Source organism: Pimephales promelas, chromosome 6 (genome assembly GCF_988280905.1).
Source record: "Pimephales promelas chromosome 6, fPimPro1.hap1.1, whole genome shotgun sequence".
In the NCBI taxonomy this organism is placed as follows: Eukaryota; Metazoa; Chordata; class Actinopteri; order Cypriniformes; family Leuciscidae; genus Pimephales; species Pimephales promelas.
This window is the reverse complement of record NC_142774.1, coordinates 9,837,826-9,857,222: the sequence shown is the minus strand read 5'-3', so window position 1 is coordinate 9,857,222 and position 19,397 is coordinate 9,837,826. Positions and strand designations below refer to the sequence as shown.

The following is a 19,397-nucleotide window of genomic DNA, read 5'->3' as shown; positions in this document are numbered from 1 at the left end:
GTAATATCTGACAGTCAGTTTGGCCATTTAAATAACCGTTTAAGACTGTAGGGTGTATGGTAATACCTTGGTTAACCTGGAGAAGAAGCTGGATAAAGGGACTAGGTTGCGTGATATTACTGAATGAGAAAACATACGTAACATTTGCCTGAATCGTCGAGGTATTACCCCTGTAGGGAAATTAAAATGTTCAATTAGAAATGAAAGTTAAAAACTGAAAAAATATGTTTTGACACCTACATGTGTATAAAAACTACTAATAGTAACTAACTAACACCAAATATATATATTTTTTTTAATCAGAACATATTTGCTTAAAATTCAGAACTTACATGAATTCTGTGAAATCGCCTGGTTGGAAATTAACTACAGGAGCTGAGGAATTAGTTAGGATCTTGTTTAGCTGAAAAGTGCAGGAAAAAAATTGAGATTAATGTGGTTAAAATAATGACTTTTTTTGTAAAAGACCACTGCATTGAAATGTGTCCAACTCACCAATAAATTTACGGAGTTTTGTACTGACAGGTAGGTGTTCTGCCTGAATTCAATTTTCTCAGACATGGTCACATTGCTGATTGCAAATCCGAAGTTGAGAGCATAGGCGCTTTCATTAATTTCTTAAAAAATATATAAGGAAAATAATTAGTGGTGTGGTAGTAAATGTGGATAGTATAAAACTTATGCATAAAACTTATGTTCACTTATGGATTCTTTAAAGGGATACTCCAATTTTTCTTTTGGAAAGAGGCTAATTTTACAACTCCCCCAAGTTAAACAGTTGGGTTTTATCGTTTTCTAATATATTCAGCCAATTTTCTGATATTTAGAAGAATATCAGTAACCAGACAGTTTCTGGTCTTATTGACTTATTAGGAAAAAAAATATATACTATGGAAGTCCATGAGATCAGAAAGTGCCTGGTTACTGATATTCTTCTAAATATCAGAAAATTGACTGAATATATTAGAAAACGGAACAACCCAACTGTCTAACTCAGGGGGAGTGGTAAAATGAGCCTATTTAAAAATAAAAAAAAGAAGAAAAAAAAGTGGAGTATCCCTTTAAGGAATACCAAATGGACTTTTTTCTTTCGTAAGCTTTCTAAAGATCTACATGATGTACAGCATTAGCATTCAAAAATGACATGATTCACAACAAAAAGAAGCCAAGATAGGAAAGAAAAACTTACTCGTATATGTGACATTCACAAAGCTTACAGGATCACTTAGGGCTTCTGTTTTGGTGTTTAGTTTAGTTGCGGGGAGCGAGGACAACAGATTGTTGGCAACCTGAATAATATCCTTTTCATTTGGTAGGGGGCCAGGTACAACGAACACAAGGCGTATATATATAATCACTGTGCCAAGCCTACGAAGATGATAAATAATAAACATTAAGGTAAAAAATGAAAATGACAATTTTAAGGATCAGACTGGAATTATTGTTCTTACAAAGTCCGTGGAGTAGTTGTGCTTGGAGTCAGGGTGCTGGCTGTTGTTAAGACTGTAAAGTAAAGCAATGATTAGTGGAGGATGCTTGCGATACAGTACATGGTGTCTGTGGAGCAATTTATTGTCTGTTTTGACAAACCTGAATGAAGCTCATTTAGGAAGCTGACTGGTTGAATGGCATCTCCATTCTGGAAGGTGTATTCCATACTGCCATTAATATGGTTTGAAGAGCTCCTGGGGGACAAACAGAAGATATTTGTTCAATTCAGATTCGAAAGGTTTTGAATTTTTTGAGTCTTTAATTTTTCATTACTTTCATAGATTAAAATCTGACAACAGATAAAATAAAGATTGTGATGTCAGTTTGCATCTTACACAAAGTTGGATGAATTGGCTCTCAATGGTAGACTGGTCGGTTCATTCAGAAGAGTGTTCAGCTGCAGGTGAAAATCAAATAATTCATTAAACTTTATAGAAAGATTTCTACTGGACTCAGAAACATTGATTAATTTAATTTTGATTTCTTACTGCATTATTGATGACATCTTGCACTTGCACGTAAGTGCTGTTTCTGAGCTCAGGGACTTCAGACATGCTGATGTTACTCAGTTTAAACGTAATGATGATGGCATAGGCGGTTTCTGAGATTTCTGTTTGGAAATAAAGGTATATTCATATTTGTCCACACCGTGGCAGTCTTGACTGTTTGGCTTGGTCATACTCATTTCAAACTATTTTCAATTCTGAAGGACGAAACTTACTCTGATAGGTGAAATTCGCCACCTCCACTGATTCATTGAGCTGTGACTGTCTGGATGTCAGGAGAGTGTTGAGAGCACTGAGGACAAGAGTTTCACTGGGGACTGGAGATGAGGAGTTGAACAGCAGCTTGCTTGTGACCACTGCTGAACCAGATCTGTAAAAACAACAACTTTTGTTTAGTATATTTCACATTTGTACAATGAAAATACTCCATGACTGATAGTAATCTCTCAAAATGGAAAGTCAACACTAACATTAGTTTTGGAGGAGCCAGAGAGGACCCAGTTGTTGATTCTGGAGACACTGTTGTAGTGATCACTGCTACAATTAAATGTGAAAACAAACAATTAGTCTTTTGTGATTTACAGAAAAAACTTTTTTTTTTTCACCTTTTAGAATTTTTATAGCCACAGATCATCATAACTGACATACCCAATTGTGAATGAAGCTCATTTAGGAAGCTGACTGGTTGAATGGCATCTCCATTCTGGAAGGTGTATTCCATACTGCCGTTAATCTGGTTTGAAGAGCTCCTGGGGGACAAAGAGAAGATATCTGTTAAATTCAGATTCAAAAGGTTTTGAATTTTTTTGTGTGTGTTTTTAATTTCCCAATCAATTAAAATCTGCCAACAGATAAAATAAAGATTGTGATGTCAGTTTGCATCTTACACAAAGTTGGATGAATTGGCTCTCAATGGTAGACTGGTCGGTTCATTCAGAAGAGTGTTCAGCTGCAGGTGAAAATCAAATAATTCATTAAACTTCATAGAAAGATTTCTACTGGATTTAGAAACATTGATTAATTTAATTTTGATTTCTTACTGCATTATTGATGACATCTTGCACTTGCACATAAGTGCTGTTTCTGAGCTCAGGGACTTCAGACATGCTGATGTTATTCAGTTTAAACGTAATGATGATGGCATAGGCGGTTTCTGAGATTTCTGTTTTGGAAATAAAGTTATATTCATATTTGTCCACACATTGGCAGTCTTGACTGTTTGGCTTGGTCATTCTCATTTCAAACTATTTTCATTTCTGAAGGACGAAACTTACTCTGATAGGTGAAATTCGCCACCTCCACTGATTCATTGAGCTGTGACTGTCTGGATGTCAGGAGAGTGTTGAGAGCACCGAGGACAAGAGTTTCACTGGGGACTGGAGATGAGGAGTTGAACAGCAGCTTGCTTGTGACCACTGCTGAACCAGATCTGTAAAAACAACAACTTTTGTTTAGTATATTTCACATTTGTACAATGAAAATACTCCATGACTGATAGTAATCTCTCAAAATGGAAAGTCAACACTAACATTAGTTTTGGAGGAGCCAGAGAGGACCCAGTTGTTGATTCTGGAGACACTGTTGTAGTGATCACTGCTACAATTAAATGTGAAAACAAACAATTAGTCTTTTGTGATTTACAGAAAAAACTTTTTTTTTTTTCACCTTTTAGAATTTTTATAGCCACAGATCATCATAACTGACATACCCAATTGTGAATGAAGCTCATTTAGGAAGCTGACTGGTTGAATGGCATCTCCATTCTGGAAGGTGTATTCCATACTGCCATTAATCTGGTTTGAAGAGCTCCTGGGGGACAAAGAGAAGATATCTGTTAAATTCAGATTCAAAAGGTTTTGAAATTTTTTTGTGTGTGTTTTTAATTTCCCAATCAATTAAAATCTGCCAACAGATAAAATAAAGATTGTGATGTCAGTTTGCATCTTACACAAAGTTGGATGAATTGGCTCTCAATGGTAGACTGGTCGGTTCATTCAGAAGAGTGTTCAGCTGCAGGTGAAAATCAAATAATTCATTAAACTTCATAGAAAGATTTCTACTTGATTTAGAAACATTGATTAATTTAATTCTGATTTCTTACTGCATTATTGATGACATCTTGCACTTGCACATAAGTGCTGTTTCTGAGCTCAGGGACTTCAGACATGCTGATGTTACTCAGTTTAAACGTAATGATGATGGCATAGGCGGTTTCTGAGATTTCTGTTTTGGAAATAAAGTTATATTCATATTTGTCCACACCTTGGCAGTCTTGACTGTTTGGCTTGGTCATTCTCATTTCAAACTATTTTCAATTCTGAAGGACGAAACTTACTCTGATAGGTGAAATTCGCCACCTCCACTGATTCATTGAGCTGTGACTGTCTGGATGTCAGGAGAGTGTTGAGAGCATTGAGGACAAGAGTTTCACTGGGGACTGGAGATGAGGAGTTGAACAGCAGCTTGCTTGTGACCACTGCTGAACCAGATCTGTAAAAACAACAACTTTTGTTTAGTATATTTCACATTTGTACAATGAAAATACTCCATGACTGATAGTAATCTCTCAAAATGGAAAGTCAACACTAACATTAGTTTTGGAGGAGCCAGAGAGGACCCAGTTGTTGATTCTGGAGACACTGTTGTAGTGATCACTGCAACATTTAAATGTAAAAACAAACAATTAGTCTTTTGTGATTTACAGAAAAAAAAAAAAATTCACCTTTTAGAATGTTGTATAGCCATAGATCATCATAACTGACATACCCATTTGTGAATGAAGCTCATTTAGGAAGCTGACTGGTTGAATGGCATCTCCATTCTGGAAGGTGTATTCCATACTGCCGTTAATCTGGTTTGAAGAGCTCCTGGGGGACAAAGAGAAGATATCTGTTAAATTCAGATTCAAAAGGTTTTGAATTTTTTTTGTGTGTGTTTTTAATTTCCCAATCAATTAAAATCTGCCAACAGATAAAATAAAGATTGTGATGTCAGTTTGCATCTTACACAAAGTTGGATGAATTGGCTCTCAATGGTAGACTGGTCGGTTCATTCAGAAGAGTGTTCAGCTGCATGGTGAAAATCAAATAATTCATTAAACTTCATAGAAAGATTTCTACTGGATTTAGAAACATTGATTAATTTAATTTTGATTTCTTACTGCATTATTGATGACATCTTGCACTTGCACATAAGTGCTGTTTCTGAGCTCAGGGACTTCAGACATGCTGATGTTATTCAGTTTAAACGTAATGATGATGGCATAGGCGGTTTCTGAGATTTCTGTTTGGAAATAAAGTTATATTCATATTTGTCCACACATTGGCAGTCTTGACTGTTTGGCTTGGTCATTCTCATTTCAAACTATTTTCATTTCTGAAGGACGAAACTTACTCTGATAGGTGAAATTCGCCACCTCCACTGATTCATTGAGCTGTGACTGTCTGGATGTCAGGAGAGTGTTGAGAGCACCGAGGACAAGAGTTTCACTGGGGACTGGAGATGAGGAGTTGAACAGCAGCTTGCTTGTGACCACTGCTGAACCAGATCTGTAAAAACAACAACTTTTGTTTAGTATATTTCACATTTGTACAATGAAAATACTCCATGACTGATAGTAATCTCTCAAAATGGAAAGTCAACACTAACATTAGTTTTGGAGGAGCCAGAGAGGACCCAGTTGTTGATTCTGGAGACACTGTTGTAGTGATCACTGCTACAATTAAATGTGAAAACAAACAATTAGTCTTTTGTGATTTACAGAAAAAACTTTTTTTTTTCACCTTTTAGAATTTTTATAGCCACAGATCATCATAACTGACATACCCAATTGTGAATGAAGCTCATTTAGGAAGCTGACTGGTTGAATGGCATCTCCATTCTGGAAGGTGTATTCCATACTGCCGTTAATCTGGTTTGAAGAGCTCCTGTGGGACAAAGAGAAGATATCTGTTAAATTCAGATTCAAAAGGTTTTGAAATTTTTTTGTGTGTGTTTTTAATTTCCCAATCAATTAAAATCTGCCAACAGATAAAATAAAGATTGTGATGTCAGTTTGCATCTTACACAAAGTTGGATGAATTGGCTCTCAATGGTAGACTGGTCGGTTCATTCAGAAGAGTGTTCAGCTGCAGGTGAAAATCAAATAATTCATTAAACTTCATAGAAAGATTTCTACTGGACTCAGAAACATTGATTAATTTAATTCTGATTTCTTACTGCATTATTGATGACATCTTGCACTTGCACATAAGTGCTGTTTCTGAGCTCAGGGACTTCAGACATGCTGATGTTATTCAGTTTAAACGTAATGATGATGGCATAGGCGGTTTCTGAGATTTCTGTTTGGAAATAAAGTTATATTCATATTTGTCCACACATTGGCAGTCTTGACTGTTTGGCTTGGTCATTCTCATTTCAAACTATTTTCATTTCTGAAGGACGAAACTTACTCTGATAGGTGAAATTCGCCACCTCCACTGATTCATTGAGCTGTGACTGTCTGGATGTCAGGAGAGTGTTGAGAGCACCGAGGACAAGAGTTTCACTGGGGACTGGAGATGAGGAGTTGAACAGCAGCTTGCTTGTGACCACTGCTGAACCAGATCTGTAAAAACAACAACTTTTGTTTAGTATATTTCACATTTGTACAATGAAAATACTCCATGACTGATAGTAATCTCTCAAAATGGAAAGTCAACACTAACATTAGTTTTGGAGGAGCCAGAGAGGACCCAGTTGTTGATTCTGGAGACACTGTTGTAGTGATCACTGCTACAATTAAATGTGAAAACAAACAATTAGTCTTTTGTGATTTACAGAAAAAACTTTTTTTTTTTCACCTTTTAGAATTTTTATAGCCACAGATCATCATAACTGACATACCCAATTGTGAATGAAGCTCATTTAGGAAGCTGACTGGTTGAATGGCATCTCCATTCTGGAAGGTGTATTCCATACTGCCGTTAATCTGGTTTGAAGAGCTCCTGTGGGACAAAGAGAAGATATCTGTTAAATTCAGATTCAAAAGGTTTTGATTTTTTTTTGTGTGTGTTTTTAATTTCCCAATCAATTAAAATCTGCCAACAGATAAAATAAAGATTGTGATGTCAGTTTGCATCTTACACAAAGTTGGATGAATTGGCTCTCAATGGTAGACTGGTCGGTTCATTCAGAAGAGTGTTCAGCTGCAGGTGAAAATCAAATAATTCATTAAACTTCATAGAAAGATTTCTACTTGATTTAGAAACATTGATTAATTTAATTCTGATTTCTTACTGCATTATTGATGACATCTTGCACTTGGACATAAGTGCTGTTTCTGAGCTCAGGGACTTCAGACATGCTGATGTTACTCAGTTTAAACGTAATGATGATGGCATAGGCGGTTTCTGAGATTTCTGTTTTGGAAATAAAGTTATATTCATATTTGTCCACACCTTGGCAGTCTTGACTGTTTGGCTTGGTCATTCTCATTTCAAACTATTTTCAATTCTGAAGGACGAAACTTACTCTGATAGGTGAAATTCGCCACCTCCACTGATTCATTGAGCTGTGACTGTCTGGATGTCAGGAGAGTGTTGAGAGCATTGAGGACAAGAGTTTCACTGGGGACTGGAGATGAGGAGTTGAACAGCAGCTTGCTTGTGACCACTGCTGAACCAGATCTGTAAAAACAACAACTTTTGTTTAGTATATTTCACATTTGTACAATGAAAATACTCCATGACTGATAGTAATCTCTCAAAATGGAAAGTCAACACTAACATTAGTTTTGGAGGAGCCAGAGAGGACCCAGTTGTTGATTCTGGAGACACTGTTGTAGTGATCACTGCAACATTTAAATGTAAAAACAAACAATTAGTCTTTTGTGATTTACAGGAAAAACATTTTTTTTTCACCTTTTAGAATTTTTATAGCCACAGATCATCATAACTGACATACCCAATTGTGAATGAAGCTCATTTAGGAAGCTGACTGGTTGAATGGCATCTCCATTCTGGAAGGTGTATTCCATACTGCCGTTAATCTGGTTTGAAGAGCTCCTGTGGGACAAAGAGAAGATATCTGTTAAATTCAGATTCAAAAGGTTTTGATTTTTTTTTGTGTGTGTTTTTAATTTCCCAATCAATTAAAATCTGCCAACAGATAAAATAAAGATTGTGATGTCAGTTTGCATCTTACACAAAGTTGGATGAATTGGCTCTCAATGGTAGACTGGTCGGTTCATTCAAAAGAGTGTTCAGCTGCAGGTGAAAATCAAATAATTCATTAAACTTCATAGAAAGATTTCTACTGGATGTAGAAACATTGATTAATTTAATTCTGATTTCTTACTGCATTATTGATGACATCTTGCACTTGCACATAAGTGCTGTTTCTGAGCTCAGGGACTTCAGACATGCTGATGTTACTCAGTTTAAACGTAATGATGATGGCATAGGCGGTTTCTGAGATTTCTGTTTTGGAAATAAAGTTATATTCATATTTGTCCACACCTTGGCAGTCTTGACTGTTTGGCTTGGTCATTCTCATTTCAAACTATTTTCAATTCTGAAGGACGAAACTTACTCTGATAGGTGAAATTCGCCACCTCCACTGATTCATTGAGCTGTGACTGTCTGGATGTCAGGAGAGTGTTGAGAGCATTGAGGACAAGAGTTTCACTGGGGACTGGAGATGAGGAGTTGAACAGCAGCTTGCTTGTGACCACTGCTGAACCAGATCTGTAAAAACAACAACTTTTGTTTAGTATATTTCACATTTGTACAATGAAAATACTCCATGACTGATAGTAATTTCTCAAAATGGAAAGTCAACACTAACATTAGTTTTGGAGGAGCCAGAGAGGACCCAGTTGTTGATTCTGGAGACACTGTTGTAGTGATCACTGCTACAATTAAATGTGAAAACAAACAATTAGTCTTTTGTGATTTACAGAAAAAACTTTTTTTTTTTCACCTTTTAGAATTTTTATAGCCACAGATCATCATAACTGACATACCCAATTGTGAATGAAGCTCATTTAGGAAGCTGACTGGTTGAATGGCATCTCCATTCTGGAAGGTGTATTCCATACTGCCGTTAATCTGGTTTGAAGAGCTCCTGGGGGACAAAGAGAAGATATCTGTTAAATTCAGATTCAAAAGGTTTTGATTTTTTTTTGTGTGTGTTTTTAATTTCCCAATCAATTAAAATCTGCCAACAGATAAAATAAAGATTGTGATGTCAGTTTGCATCTTACACAAAGTTGGATGAATTGGCTCTCAATGGTAGACTGGTCGGTTCATTCAGAAGAGTGTTCAGCTGCAGGTGAAAATCAAATAATTCATTAAACTTCATAGAAAGATTTCTACTTGATTTAGAAACATTGATTAATTTAATTCTGATTTCTTACTGCATTATTGATGACATCTTGCACTTGCACATAAGTGCTGTTTCTGAGCTCAGGGACTTCAGACATGCTGATGTTACTCAGTTTAAACGTAATGATGATGGCATAGGCGGTTTCTGAGATTTCTGTTTTGGAAATAAAGTTATATTCATATTTGTCCACACCTTGGCAGTCTTGACTGTTTGGCTTGGTCATTCTCATTTCAAACTATTTTCAATTCTGAAGGACGAAACTTACTCTGATAGGTGAAATTCGCCACCTCCACTGATTCATTGAGCTGTGACTGTCTGGATGTCAGGAGAGTGTTGAGAGCATTGAGGACAAGAGTTTCACTGGGGACTGGAGATGAGGAGTTGAACAGCAGCTTGCTTGTGACCACTGCTGAACCAGATCTGTAAAAACAACAACTTTTGTTTAGTATATTTCACATTTGTACAATGAAAATACTCCATGACTGATAGTAATCTCTCAAAATGGAAAGTCAACACTAACATTAGTTTTGGAGGAGCCAGAGAGGACCCAGTTGTTGATTCTGGAGACACTGTTGTAGTGATCACTGCAACATTTAAATGTAAAAACAAACAATTAGTCTTTTGTGATTTACAGGAAAAACATTTTTTTTTCACCTTTTAGAATTTTTATAGCCACAGATCATCATAACTGACATACCCAATTGTGAATGAAGCTCATTTAGGAAGCTGACTGGTTGAATGGCATCTCCATTCTGGAAGGTGTATTCCATACTGCCGTTAATCTGGTTTGAAGAGCTCCTGGGGGTAAAAGAGAAGATATCTGTTAAATTCAGATTCAAAAGGTTTTGAATTTTTTTTGTGTGTGTTTTTAATTTCCCAATCAATTAAAATCTGCCAACAGATAAAATAAAGATTGTGATGTCAGTTTGCATCTTACACAAAGTTGGATGAATTGGCTCTCAATGGTAGACTGGTCGGTTCATTCAAAAGAGTGTTCAGCTGCAGGTGAAAATCAAATAATTCATTAAACTTCATAGAAAGATTTCTACTGGATTTAGAAACATTGATTAATTTAATTCTGATTTCTTACTGCATTATTGATGACATCTTGCACTTGCACATAAGTGCTGTTTCTGAGCTCAGGGACTTCAGACATGCTGATGTTACTCAGTTTAAACGTAATGATGATGGCATAGGCGGTTTCTGAGATTTCTGTTTTGGAAATAAAGTTATATTCATATTTGTCCACACCTTGGCAGTCTTGACTGTTTGGCTTGGTCATTCTCATTTCAAACTATTTTCAATTCTGAAGGACGAAACTTACTCTGATAGGTGAAATTCGCCACCTCCACTGATTCATTGAGCTGTGACTGTCTGGATGTCAGGAGAGTGTTGAGAGCACTGAGGACAAGAGTTTCACTGGGGACTGGAGATGAGGAGTTGAACAGCAGCTTGCTTGTGACCACTGCTGAACCAGATCTGTAAAAACAACAACTTTTGTTTAGTATATTTCACATTTGTACAATGAAAATACTCCATGACTGATAGTAATTTCTCAAAATGGAAAGTCAACACTAACATTAGTTTTGGAGGAGCCAGAGAGGACCCAGTTGTTGATTCTGGAGACACTGTTGTAGTGATCACTGCAACATTTAAATGTAAAAACAAACAATTAGTCTTTTGTGATTTACAGGAAAAATATTTTTTCACCTTTTAGAATTTTTAGAGCCATAGATCATCATAACTGACATACCCAATTGTGAATTAAGCTCATTTAGGAAGCTGACTGGTTGAATGGCATCTCCATTCTGGAAGGTGTATTCCATACTGCCGTTAATCTGGTTTGAAGAGCTCCTGTGGGACAAAGAGAAGATATCTGTTAAATTCAGATTCAAACGGTTTTGATTTTTTTTTTTGTGTGTGTTTTTAATTTCCCAATCAATTAAAATCTGCCAACAGATAAAATAAAGATTGTGATGTCAGTTTGCATCTTACACAAAGTTGGAAGAATTGGCTCTCAATGGTAGACTAGTCGGTTCATTCAGAAGAGTGTTCAGCTGCAGGTGAAAATCAAATAATTCATTAAACTTCATAGAAAGATTTCTACTGGATTTAGAAACATTGATTAATTTAATTCTGATTTCTTACTGCATTATTGATGACATCTTGCACTTGCACATAAGTGCTGTTTCTGAGCTCAGGGACTTCAGACATGCTGATGTTATTCAGTTTAAACGTAATGATGATGGCATAGGCGGTTTCTGAGATTTCTGTTTGGAAATAAAGTTATATTCATATTTGTCCACACATTGGCAGTCTTGATTGTTTGGCTTGGTCATTCTCATTTCAAACTATTTTCAATTCTGAAGGACGAAACTTACTCTGATAGGTGAAATTCGCCACCTCCACTGATTCATTGAGCTGTGACTGTCTGGATGTCAGGAGAGTGTTGAGAGCATTGAGGACAAGAGTTTCACTGGGGACTGGAGATGAGGAGTTGAACAGCAGCTTGCTTGTGACCACTGCTGAACCAGATCTGTAAAAACAACAACTTTTGTTTAGTATATTTCACATTTGTACAATGAAAATACTCCATGACTGATAGTAATCTCTCAAAATGGAAAGTCAACACTAACATTAGTTTTGGAGGAGCCAGAGAGGACCCAGTTGTTGATTCTGGAGACACTGTTGTAGTGATCACTGCAACATTTAAATGTAAAAACAAACAATTAGTCTTTTGTGATTTACAGGAAAAACATTTTTTTTTTCACCTTTTAGAATTTTTATAGCCACAGATCATCATAACTGACATACCCAATTGTGAATGAAGCTCATTTAGGAAGCTGACTGGTTGAATGGCATCTCCATTCTGGAAGGTGTATTCCATACTGCCGTTAATCTGGTTTGAAGAGCTCCTGGGGGACAAAGAGAAGATATCTGTTAAATTCAGATTCAAAAGGTTTTGAATTTTTTTTGTGTGTGTTTTTAATTTCCCAATCAATTAAAATCTGCCAACAGATAAAATAAAGATTGTGATGTCAGTTTGCATCTTACACAAAGTTGGATGAATTGGCTCTCAATGGTAGACTGGTCGGTTCATTCAGAAGAGTGTTCAGCTGCAGGTGAAAATCAAATAATTCATTAAACTTCATAGAAAGATTTCTACTGGACTCAGAAACATTGATTAATTTAATTCTGATTTCTTACTGCATTATTGATGACATCTTGCACTTGCACATAAGTGCTGTTTCTGAGCTCAGGGACTTCAGACATGCTGATGTTACTCAGTTTAAACGTAATGATGATGGCATAGGCGGTTTCTGAGATTTCTGTTTGGAAATAAAGTTATATTCATATTTGTCCACACCTTGGCAGTCTTGACTGTTAGGCTTGGTCATTCTCATTTCAAACTATTTTAATTTCTGAAGGACAAAACTTACTCTGATAGGTGAAATTCGCCACCTCCACTGATTCATTGAGCTGTGACTGTCTGGATGTCAGGAGAGTGTTGAGAGCATTGAGGACAAGAGTTTCACTGGGGACTGGAGATGAGGAGTTGAACAGCAGCTTGCTTGTGACAACTGCTGAACCAGATCTGTAAAAACAACAACTTTTGTTTAGAATATTTCACATTTGTACAATGAAAATACTCCATGACTGATAGTAATCTCTCAAAATGGAAAGTCAACACTAACATTAGTTTTGGAGGAGCCAGAGAGGACCCAGTTGTTGATTCTGGAGACACTGTTGTAGTGATCACTGCAACATTTAAATGTAAAAACAAACAATTAGTCTTTTGTGATTTACAGGAAAAACATTTTTTTTTTCTCCTTTTAGAATTTTTATAGCCACAGATCATCATAACTGACATACCCATTTGTGAATGAAGCTCATTTAGGAAGCTGACTGGTTGAATGGCATCTCCATTCTGGAAGGTGTATTCCATACTGCCGTTAATCTGGTTTGAAGAGCTCCTGTGGGACAAAGAGAAGATATCTGTTAAATTCAGATTCAAAAGGTTTTGAATTTTTTGTGTGTTTTTAATTTCCCAATCAATTAAAATCTGCCAACAGATAAAATAAAGATTGTGATGTCAGTTTGCATCTTACACAAAGTTGGATGAATTGGCTCTCAATGGTAGACTGGTCGGTTCATTCAGAAGAGTGTTCAGCTGCAGGTGAAAATCAAATAATTCATTAAACTTCATAGAAAGATTTCTACTGGACTCAGAAACATTGATTAAATTAAATTTTGATTTCTTACTGCATTATTGATGACATCTTGCACTTGCACATAAGTGCTGTTTCTCAGCTCAGGGACTTCAGACATGCTGATGTTATTCAGTTTAAACGTAATGATGATGGCATAGGCGGTTTCTGATATTTCTGTTTGGAAATAAAGGTATGTTCATATTTGTCCAAACCTTGGCAGTCTTGACTGTTAGGCTTGGTCATTCTCATTTCAAACTATTTTCAATTCTGAAGGACGAAACTTACTCTGATAGGTGAAATTCGCCACCTCCACTGATTCACTGAGCTGTGACTGTCTGGATGACAGGAGAGTGTTGAGAGCACTGAGGACAAGAGTTTCACTGGGGACTGGAGATGAGGAGTTGAACAGCAGCTTGCTTGTGACCACTGCTGAACCAGATCTGTAAAAACAACAACTTTTGTTTAGTATATTTCACATTTGTACAATGAAAATACTCCATGACTGATAGTAATCTCTCAAAATGGAAAGTCAACACTAACATTAGTTTTGGAGGAGCCAGAGAGGACCCAGTTGTTGATTCTGGAGATTCTGGAGAGGTTTTGGTTGATTGGCCTGAAGTTGAAAGTGCCACAGTGGCTGGAACTTGAGTTGTGCTTAACAGACCTGTGCTTGGAATGGTGGATGTTGTGCTTGGAACTGTAGTTGATGTTTGACCTGGAATAGATGCTGTTTTCTGGTTTTCCAGACCTGGTACTGTTATTGGAACCAAATTTGTAAATTCTACTGTATTTGTAATAATTCCAGTTGTAGTTGTTGAAGCAGTTGTGGTTCCTGAATTCAAGTTTGCTGAAGACACAGTTTTTGTTGTTGGGCCTGAAGTTGAAAGTGCCAATGTGGCTGGAGCAAGAGTTGTACTTAACAGACCTGTGCTTGGAAAGGTGGATGCTGTGCTTGGAACTGTAGTCGAGACATCAGCTGTAATTGTATTGGTGGGAAAAGCAGTCATGGTTCTCGTGGATGCAGTTGGCGTTCCTGGAGGTTCAGTTGTTTTTGTTGGAGTTGAAGTTGGGGATATAGTATCATGCACTGTGGAGATAGACATAACTGTTACAGCAATAGTAATGTTTTCTGGAGACACAGTTGAGATGACTGGAGGTTCAGTTGTTTTGGTAAGTGTAGTTTGGCTTAGAGCTGGAGCTGTATCAGTAAAATTAATAGTTGTGCTTGACAGAGGTGCAGTTGTTATTTGGAATGCAGTTGTTGTTGCTGCTGTAGGTGTGTTAGTGTTTTGAGTTAAAGCTGAGGTTTGAGCTGGAGTTTCAGTTGTGGGATAGTCGTATGTTGTCATTGCTAATGTTGATGTAGCTGGAGGCACAGTTAGAGTTGAAGTTGTGGTTTCAACTGTTGTGTATGTTGTAACTGAACTGGCAGTCATAGATGTTTCTAAAGATGACAGCATTGTTGTTGAAGTAAGAGGTGTGGCTGCGGGTGTTGCTGTCATTGGAATGTATGTTGTTGTACCTGAAGATTCAGATGAGGTTGGAGCAAATATAGTAGTGGAAGGCACAATCGTGGTTGTGGAAGCTGTAGATGTTGAAGCTGCAGTTGTGGTTTCTGAAGTTGTAGAAACTTTTGTTGAAACAGTTTCTGGAATGATATTTGTGGTTGTGACAGCTTCAGTGGTTACGTGTGGCATTGTGGTTTGAGGTGTTGTACTTTGAGCTTCAGAGGACGTTGGAGATAATGTAGTAGTGGACGGTTCAGTTAGGGTTATAGGTGCTGTGTTATTTGTTTCAGTTGCAGTTGTTGTTTTTGAAGTTGTAGGCATTGTTGTTGAAGCAAGTGTTGTAGTTTCTGAAGTTATAACTGTTGTTGCAGTTGGAGATTCAGATGAAGTTGGAGTCGATGTCGTAGTACTGGGCAAGGAAGTTGTGGTTGAAGCTGTAGCTGTAGTTTCTGAAGTTGTACTTTCTGAAGTTGTAGGCACCACTGTTGACGTTAGATGAGTTGTTTCTGTAGTTACTACGGTGGTTGTGGGAGATTGAGTTGTTGTGAGTTCAACTGATGTTGTGGGCTCAGCTGTAGTTGTGGTAGGGGGAGATGCAGTTGAAGTTTCTGAAGTTGTAGACAATGTGGTTGAAACAACAGGTAAGGTTTCTGGACTAACATTTGTGATTGTGACAGCTTCAGTAGTTGTGGTTACAGGTGTCATTGTGGTCAGAGCTGTTGTTGTACTTTGTGCTTCAGAGGATGTTGGAGCTAATGTAGTGGAAGCTTCAGTTAGGGTTGTTGATACTGTTACAGTTGTTTCAGTTGCAGTTGTTGTTTCTGAAGTTGTAGGTATTGTTGTCGAAGCAAGTGTTGTAGTTTCTGAAGTTATAACTGTTGTTGCAGTTGGAGATTCAGATGAAGTTGGAGCCGATGTCATAGTATTGGGCAATGAACTTGTGGTTGTTGAAGCAGTAGCTGTAGTTTCTGATGTTGTACTTTCTGAAGCTGTAGACATTGTGGTTGAAACAACAGTTGAGGTTTCTGGACTAACATTTGTGGTTGTGACAGCTTCAGTAGTTGTGGTTACAGGTGGTGTTGTGGTCGGTGCTGTTGTTGTACTTTGTGCTTTAGAGGACGTTGGAGTTAATGTAGTTGTGGAAGCTTCAGTTAGGGTTGTTGATGCTGTAATAGTTGTTTCAGTTGTTGTTTCTGAAGTTGTAGGCATTGTTGTTGAAGCAAGTGTTGTAGTTTCTAAAGTTATAACTGTTGTTGCAGTTGGAGATTCAGTTGACGTTGGAGCTGATGTCGTAGTACTGGGCAATGAAGTTGTGGGAGTTTGAGTTGTTGTGAGATCAACTGATGTTGTGGGCTCAGCTTTAGTTGTGGTAGTGGGAGGTGCAGTTGAAGTTTCTGAAGTTGTAGACATTGTGGTTGAAACAACAGATGAGGTTTCTGAACTAACAGTTGTGGTTGTGACAGCTTCAGTAGTTGTGGTTACAGGTGTTGTTGTGGTCGGTGCTGTTGTTGTACTTTGTGCTTCAGAGGACGTTGGAGTTAATGTAGTTGTGGAAGCTTCAGTTGGGGTGGTTGATGCTGTAATAGTTGTTGCAGTTGCAGTTGTTGTTTCTGAAGTTGTAGGCATTGTTGTTGAAGCAAGTGTTGTAGTTTCTGAAGTTATAACTGTTGTTGCAGTTGGAGATTCAGTTGATGTTGGAGCTGATGTCGTAGTACTGGGCAATGAAGTTGTGGTTGTTGAAGCTGTTGCTGTAGTTTCTGATGTTGTAGGCACCACTGTTGAAGTAAGAGGTGTTGTTTCTGTAGTTACTACTGTCGTTGTGGGAGTTTGAGTTGTTGTGAGTTCAACTGATGTTGTGGGCTCAGCTGTAGTTGTGGTAGTGGGAGGTGCAGTTGAAGTTTCTGAAGTTGTAGACATTGTGGTTAAAACAACAGTTGAGGTTTCTGGAATAACAATTGTGGTTGTGACACCTTCAGTAGTTGTGGTTACAGGTGTTGTTGTGGTCGGTGCTGTTGTTGTACTTTGTGCTTCAGAGGACGTTGGAGTTAATGTAGTTGTGGAAGCTTCAGTTAGGGTTGTTGATGCTGTAATAGTTGTTGCAGTTGTTGTTTCTGAAGTTGTAGGCATTGTTGTTGAAGCAAGTGTTGTAGTTTCTGAAGTTATAACTGTTGTTGCAGTTGGAGATTCAGTTGACGTTGGAGCTGATGTCGTAGCACTGGGCAATGAAATTGTGGTTGTTGAAGCTGTAGCTGTAGTTTCTGATGTTGTACTTTCTGAAGTTGTAGGCACCACTGTTGAAGTAAGAGGTGTTGTTTCTGTAGTTAATACTGTCGTTGTGGGAGTTTGAGTTGTTGTGAGATCAACTGATGTTGTGGGTTCAGCTGTAGTTGTGGTAGTGGGAGGTGCAGTTGAAGTTTCTGAAGTTGTAGACATTGTGGTTGAAACAACAGTTGAGGTTTCTGGACTAACATTTGTGGTTGTGACAGCTTCAGTAGTTGTGGTTACAGGTGTTGTTGTGGTCGGTGCTGTTGTTGTACTTTGTGCTTCAGAGGACGTTGGAGTTAATGTAGTTTTGGAAGCTTCAGTTAGGGTTGTTGATGCTGTAATAGTTGTTGCAGTTGCAGTTGTTGTTTCTGAAGTTGTAGGCATTGTTGTTGAAGCAAGTGTTGTAGTTTCTGAAGTTATAACTGTTGTTGCAGTTGGAGATTCAGTTGACGTTGGAGCTGATGTCGTAGTACTGGGCAATGAAGTTGTGGTTGTTGAAGCTGTTGGTGTAGTTTCTGATGTTGTACTTTCTGAAGTTGTAGGAACCACTGTTGAAGTAAGAGGGGTTGTTTCTGTAGTTACTACTGTCGTTGTGGGAGTTTGAGTTGTTGTGAGTTCAACTGATGTTGTGGGCTCAGCTGTAGTTGTGGTAGTGGGAGGTGCAGTTGAAGTTTCTGAAGTTGTAGACATTGTGGTCGAAACAACAGTTGAGGTTTCTGGACTAACATTTGTGGTTGTGACAGCTTCAGTAGTTGTGGTTACAGGTGTTGTTGTGGTCGGTGCTGTTGTTGTACTTTGTGCTTCAGAGGACGTTGGAGTTAATTTAGTAGTGGAAGCTTCAGTTAGGGTTGTTGATGCTGTAATAGTTGTTGCAGTTGCAGTTGTTGTTTCTGAAGTTGTAGGCATTGTTGTTGAAGCAAGTGTTGTAGTTTCTGAAGTTATAACTGTTGTTGCAGTTGGAGATTCAGTTGACGTTGGAGCTGATGTCGTAGTACTGGGCAATGAAGTTGTGGTTGTTGAAGCTGTTGCTGTAGTTTCTGATGTTGTACTTTCTGAAGTTGTAGGCACCACTGTTGAAGTAAGATGTGTTGTTTCTGTAGTTACTACTATCGTTGTGGGAGTTTGAGTTGTTGTGAGTTCAACTGATATTGTGGGCACAGCTGTAGTTGTGGTAGTGGGAGGTGCAGTTGAAGTTTCTGAAGTTGTAGACATTGTGGTTGAAACAACAGTTGAGGTTTCTGGAGTAAAAATTGTGGTTGTGACAGCTTCAGTAGTTGTGGTTACAGGTGTTGTTGTGGTCGGTGCTGTTGTTGTACTTTGTGCTTCAGAGGACGTTGGAGTTAATGTAGTTGTGGAAGCTTCAGTTAGGGTTGTTGATGCTGTAATAGTTGTTTCAGTTGCAGTTGTTGTTTCTGTAGTTGTAGGCGTTGCTGTCGAAGCAAGTGTTGTAGTTTCTGAAGTTATAACTGTTGTTGCAGTTGGAGATTCAGTTGACGTTGGAGCTGATGTCGTAGTACAGGGCAATGAAGTTGTGGTTGTTGAAGCTGTTGCTGTGGTTTCTGATGTTGTACTTTCTGAAGTTGTAGGCACCACTGTTGAAGTAAGAGGTGTTGTTTCTGTAGTTACTACTGTCGTTGTGGGAGTTTGAGTTGTTGTGAGTTCAACTGATGTTGTGGGCTCAGCTGTAGTTGTGGTAGTGGGAGGTGCAGTTGAAGTTTCTGAAGTTGTAGACATTGTGGTTGAAACAACAGTTGAGGTTTCTGGACTAACATTTGTGGTTGTGACAGCTTCAGTAGTTGTGATTACAGGTGTTGTTGTGGTCGGTGCTGTTGTTGTACTTTGTGCTTCAGAGGACGTTGGAGTTAATGTAGTAGTGGAAGTTTCAGTTAGGGTTGTTGATGCTGTAATAGTTGTTGCAGTTGCAGTTGTTGTTTCTGAAGTTGTAGGCATTGTTGTTGAAGCAAGGGTTGTAGTTTCTGAAGTTATAACTGTTGTTGCAGTTGGAGATTCAGTTGACGTTGGAGCTGATGTCGTAGTACTGGGCAATGAAG

At 37.9% G+C, this 19,397-nt stretch overlaps 1 protein-coding gene across 1 annotated transcript in view; it reads right to left on the bottom strand.

Annotated features, from left to right (window-relative positions):
* The window catches only part of LOC120459352 (uncharacterized), a 93,905-nt gene that overhangs the window by 2,279 nt on the left and 72,229 nt on the right, over window positions 1-19,397 (bottom strand). Inside the window, 65 exon segments of the mRNA XM_089132657.1 lie at window positions 67-170; window positions 333-403; window positions 496-617; window positions 1,190-1,368; window positions 1,452-1,503; window positions 1,591-1,685; window positions 1,827-1,888; window positions 1,980-2,101; window positions 2,213-2,367; window positions 2,468-2,531; window positions 2,646-2,746; window positions 2,885-2,946; window positions 3,038-3,159; window positions 3,272-3,426; window positions 3,527-3,590; window positions 3,706-3,806; window positions 3,946-4,007; window positions 4,099-4,220; window positions 4,333-4,487; window positions 4,588-4,651; window positions 4,764-4,864; window positions 5,004-5,065; window positions 5,158-5,279; window positions 5,391-5,545; window positions 5,646-5,709; window positions 5,823-5,923; window positions 6,063-6,124; window positions 6,216-6,337; window positions 6,449-6,603; window positions 6,704-6,767; window positions 6,882-6,982; window positions 7,122-7,183; window positions 7,275-7,396; window positions 7,509-7,663; window positions 7,764-7,827; window positions 7,941-8,041; window positions 8,181-8,242; window positions 8,334-8,455; window positions 8,568-8,722; window positions 8,823-8,886; window positions 9,001-9,101; window positions 9,241-9,302; window positions 9,394-9,515; window positions 9,628-9,782; window positions 9,883-9,946; window positions 10,060-10,160; window positions 10,300-10,361; window positions 10,453-10,574; window positions 10,687-10,841; window positions 10,942-11,005; window positions 11,116-11,216; window positions 11,358-11,419; window positions 11,511-11,632; window positions 11,744-11,898; window positions 11,999-12,062; window positions 12,177-12,277; window positions 12,417-12,478; window positions 12,570-12,691; window positions 12,803-12,957; window positions 13,058-13,121; window positions 13,236-13,336; window positions 13,472-13,533; window positions 13,626-13,747; window positions 13,859-14,013; window positions 14,114-19,327. Of these exon segments, the coding sequence (XP_088988783.1) occupies window positions 67-170; window positions 333-403; window positions 496-617; window positions 1,190-1,368; window positions 1,452-1,503; window positions 1,591-1,685; window positions 1,827-1,888; window positions 1,980-2,101; window positions 2,213-2,367; window positions 2,468-2,531; window positions 2,646-2,746; window positions 2,885-2,946; window positions 3,038-3,159; window positions 3,272-3,426; window positions 3,527-3,590; window positions 3,706-3,806; window positions 3,946-4,007; window positions 4,099-4,220; window positions 4,333-4,487; window positions 4,588-4,651; window positions 4,764-4,864; window positions 5,004-5,065; window positions 5,158-5,279; window positions 5,391-5,545; window positions 5,646-5,709; window positions 5,823-5,923; window positions 6,063-6,124; window positions 6,216-6,337; window positions 6,449-6,603; window positions 6,704-6,767; window positions 6,882-6,982; window positions 7,122-7,183; window positions 7,275-7,396; window positions 7,509-7,663; window positions 7,764-7,827; window positions 7,941-8,041; window positions 8,181-8,242; window positions 8,334-8,455; window positions 8,568-8,722; window positions 8,823-8,886; window positions 9,001-9,101; window positions 9,241-9,302; window positions 9,394-9,515; window positions 9,628-9,782; window positions 9,883-9,946; window positions 10,060-10,160; window positions 10,300-10,361; window positions 10,453-10,574; window positions 10,687-10,841; window positions 10,942-11,005; window positions 11,116-11,216; window positions 11,358-11,419; window positions 11,511-11,632; window positions 11,744-11,898; window positions 11,999-12,062; window positions 12,177-12,277; window positions 12,417-12,478; window positions 12,570-12,691; window positions 12,803-12,957; window positions 13,058-13,121; window positions 13,236-13,336; window positions 13,472-13,533; window positions 13,626-13,747; window positions 13,859-14,013; window positions 14,114-19,327 (11,720 nt within the window).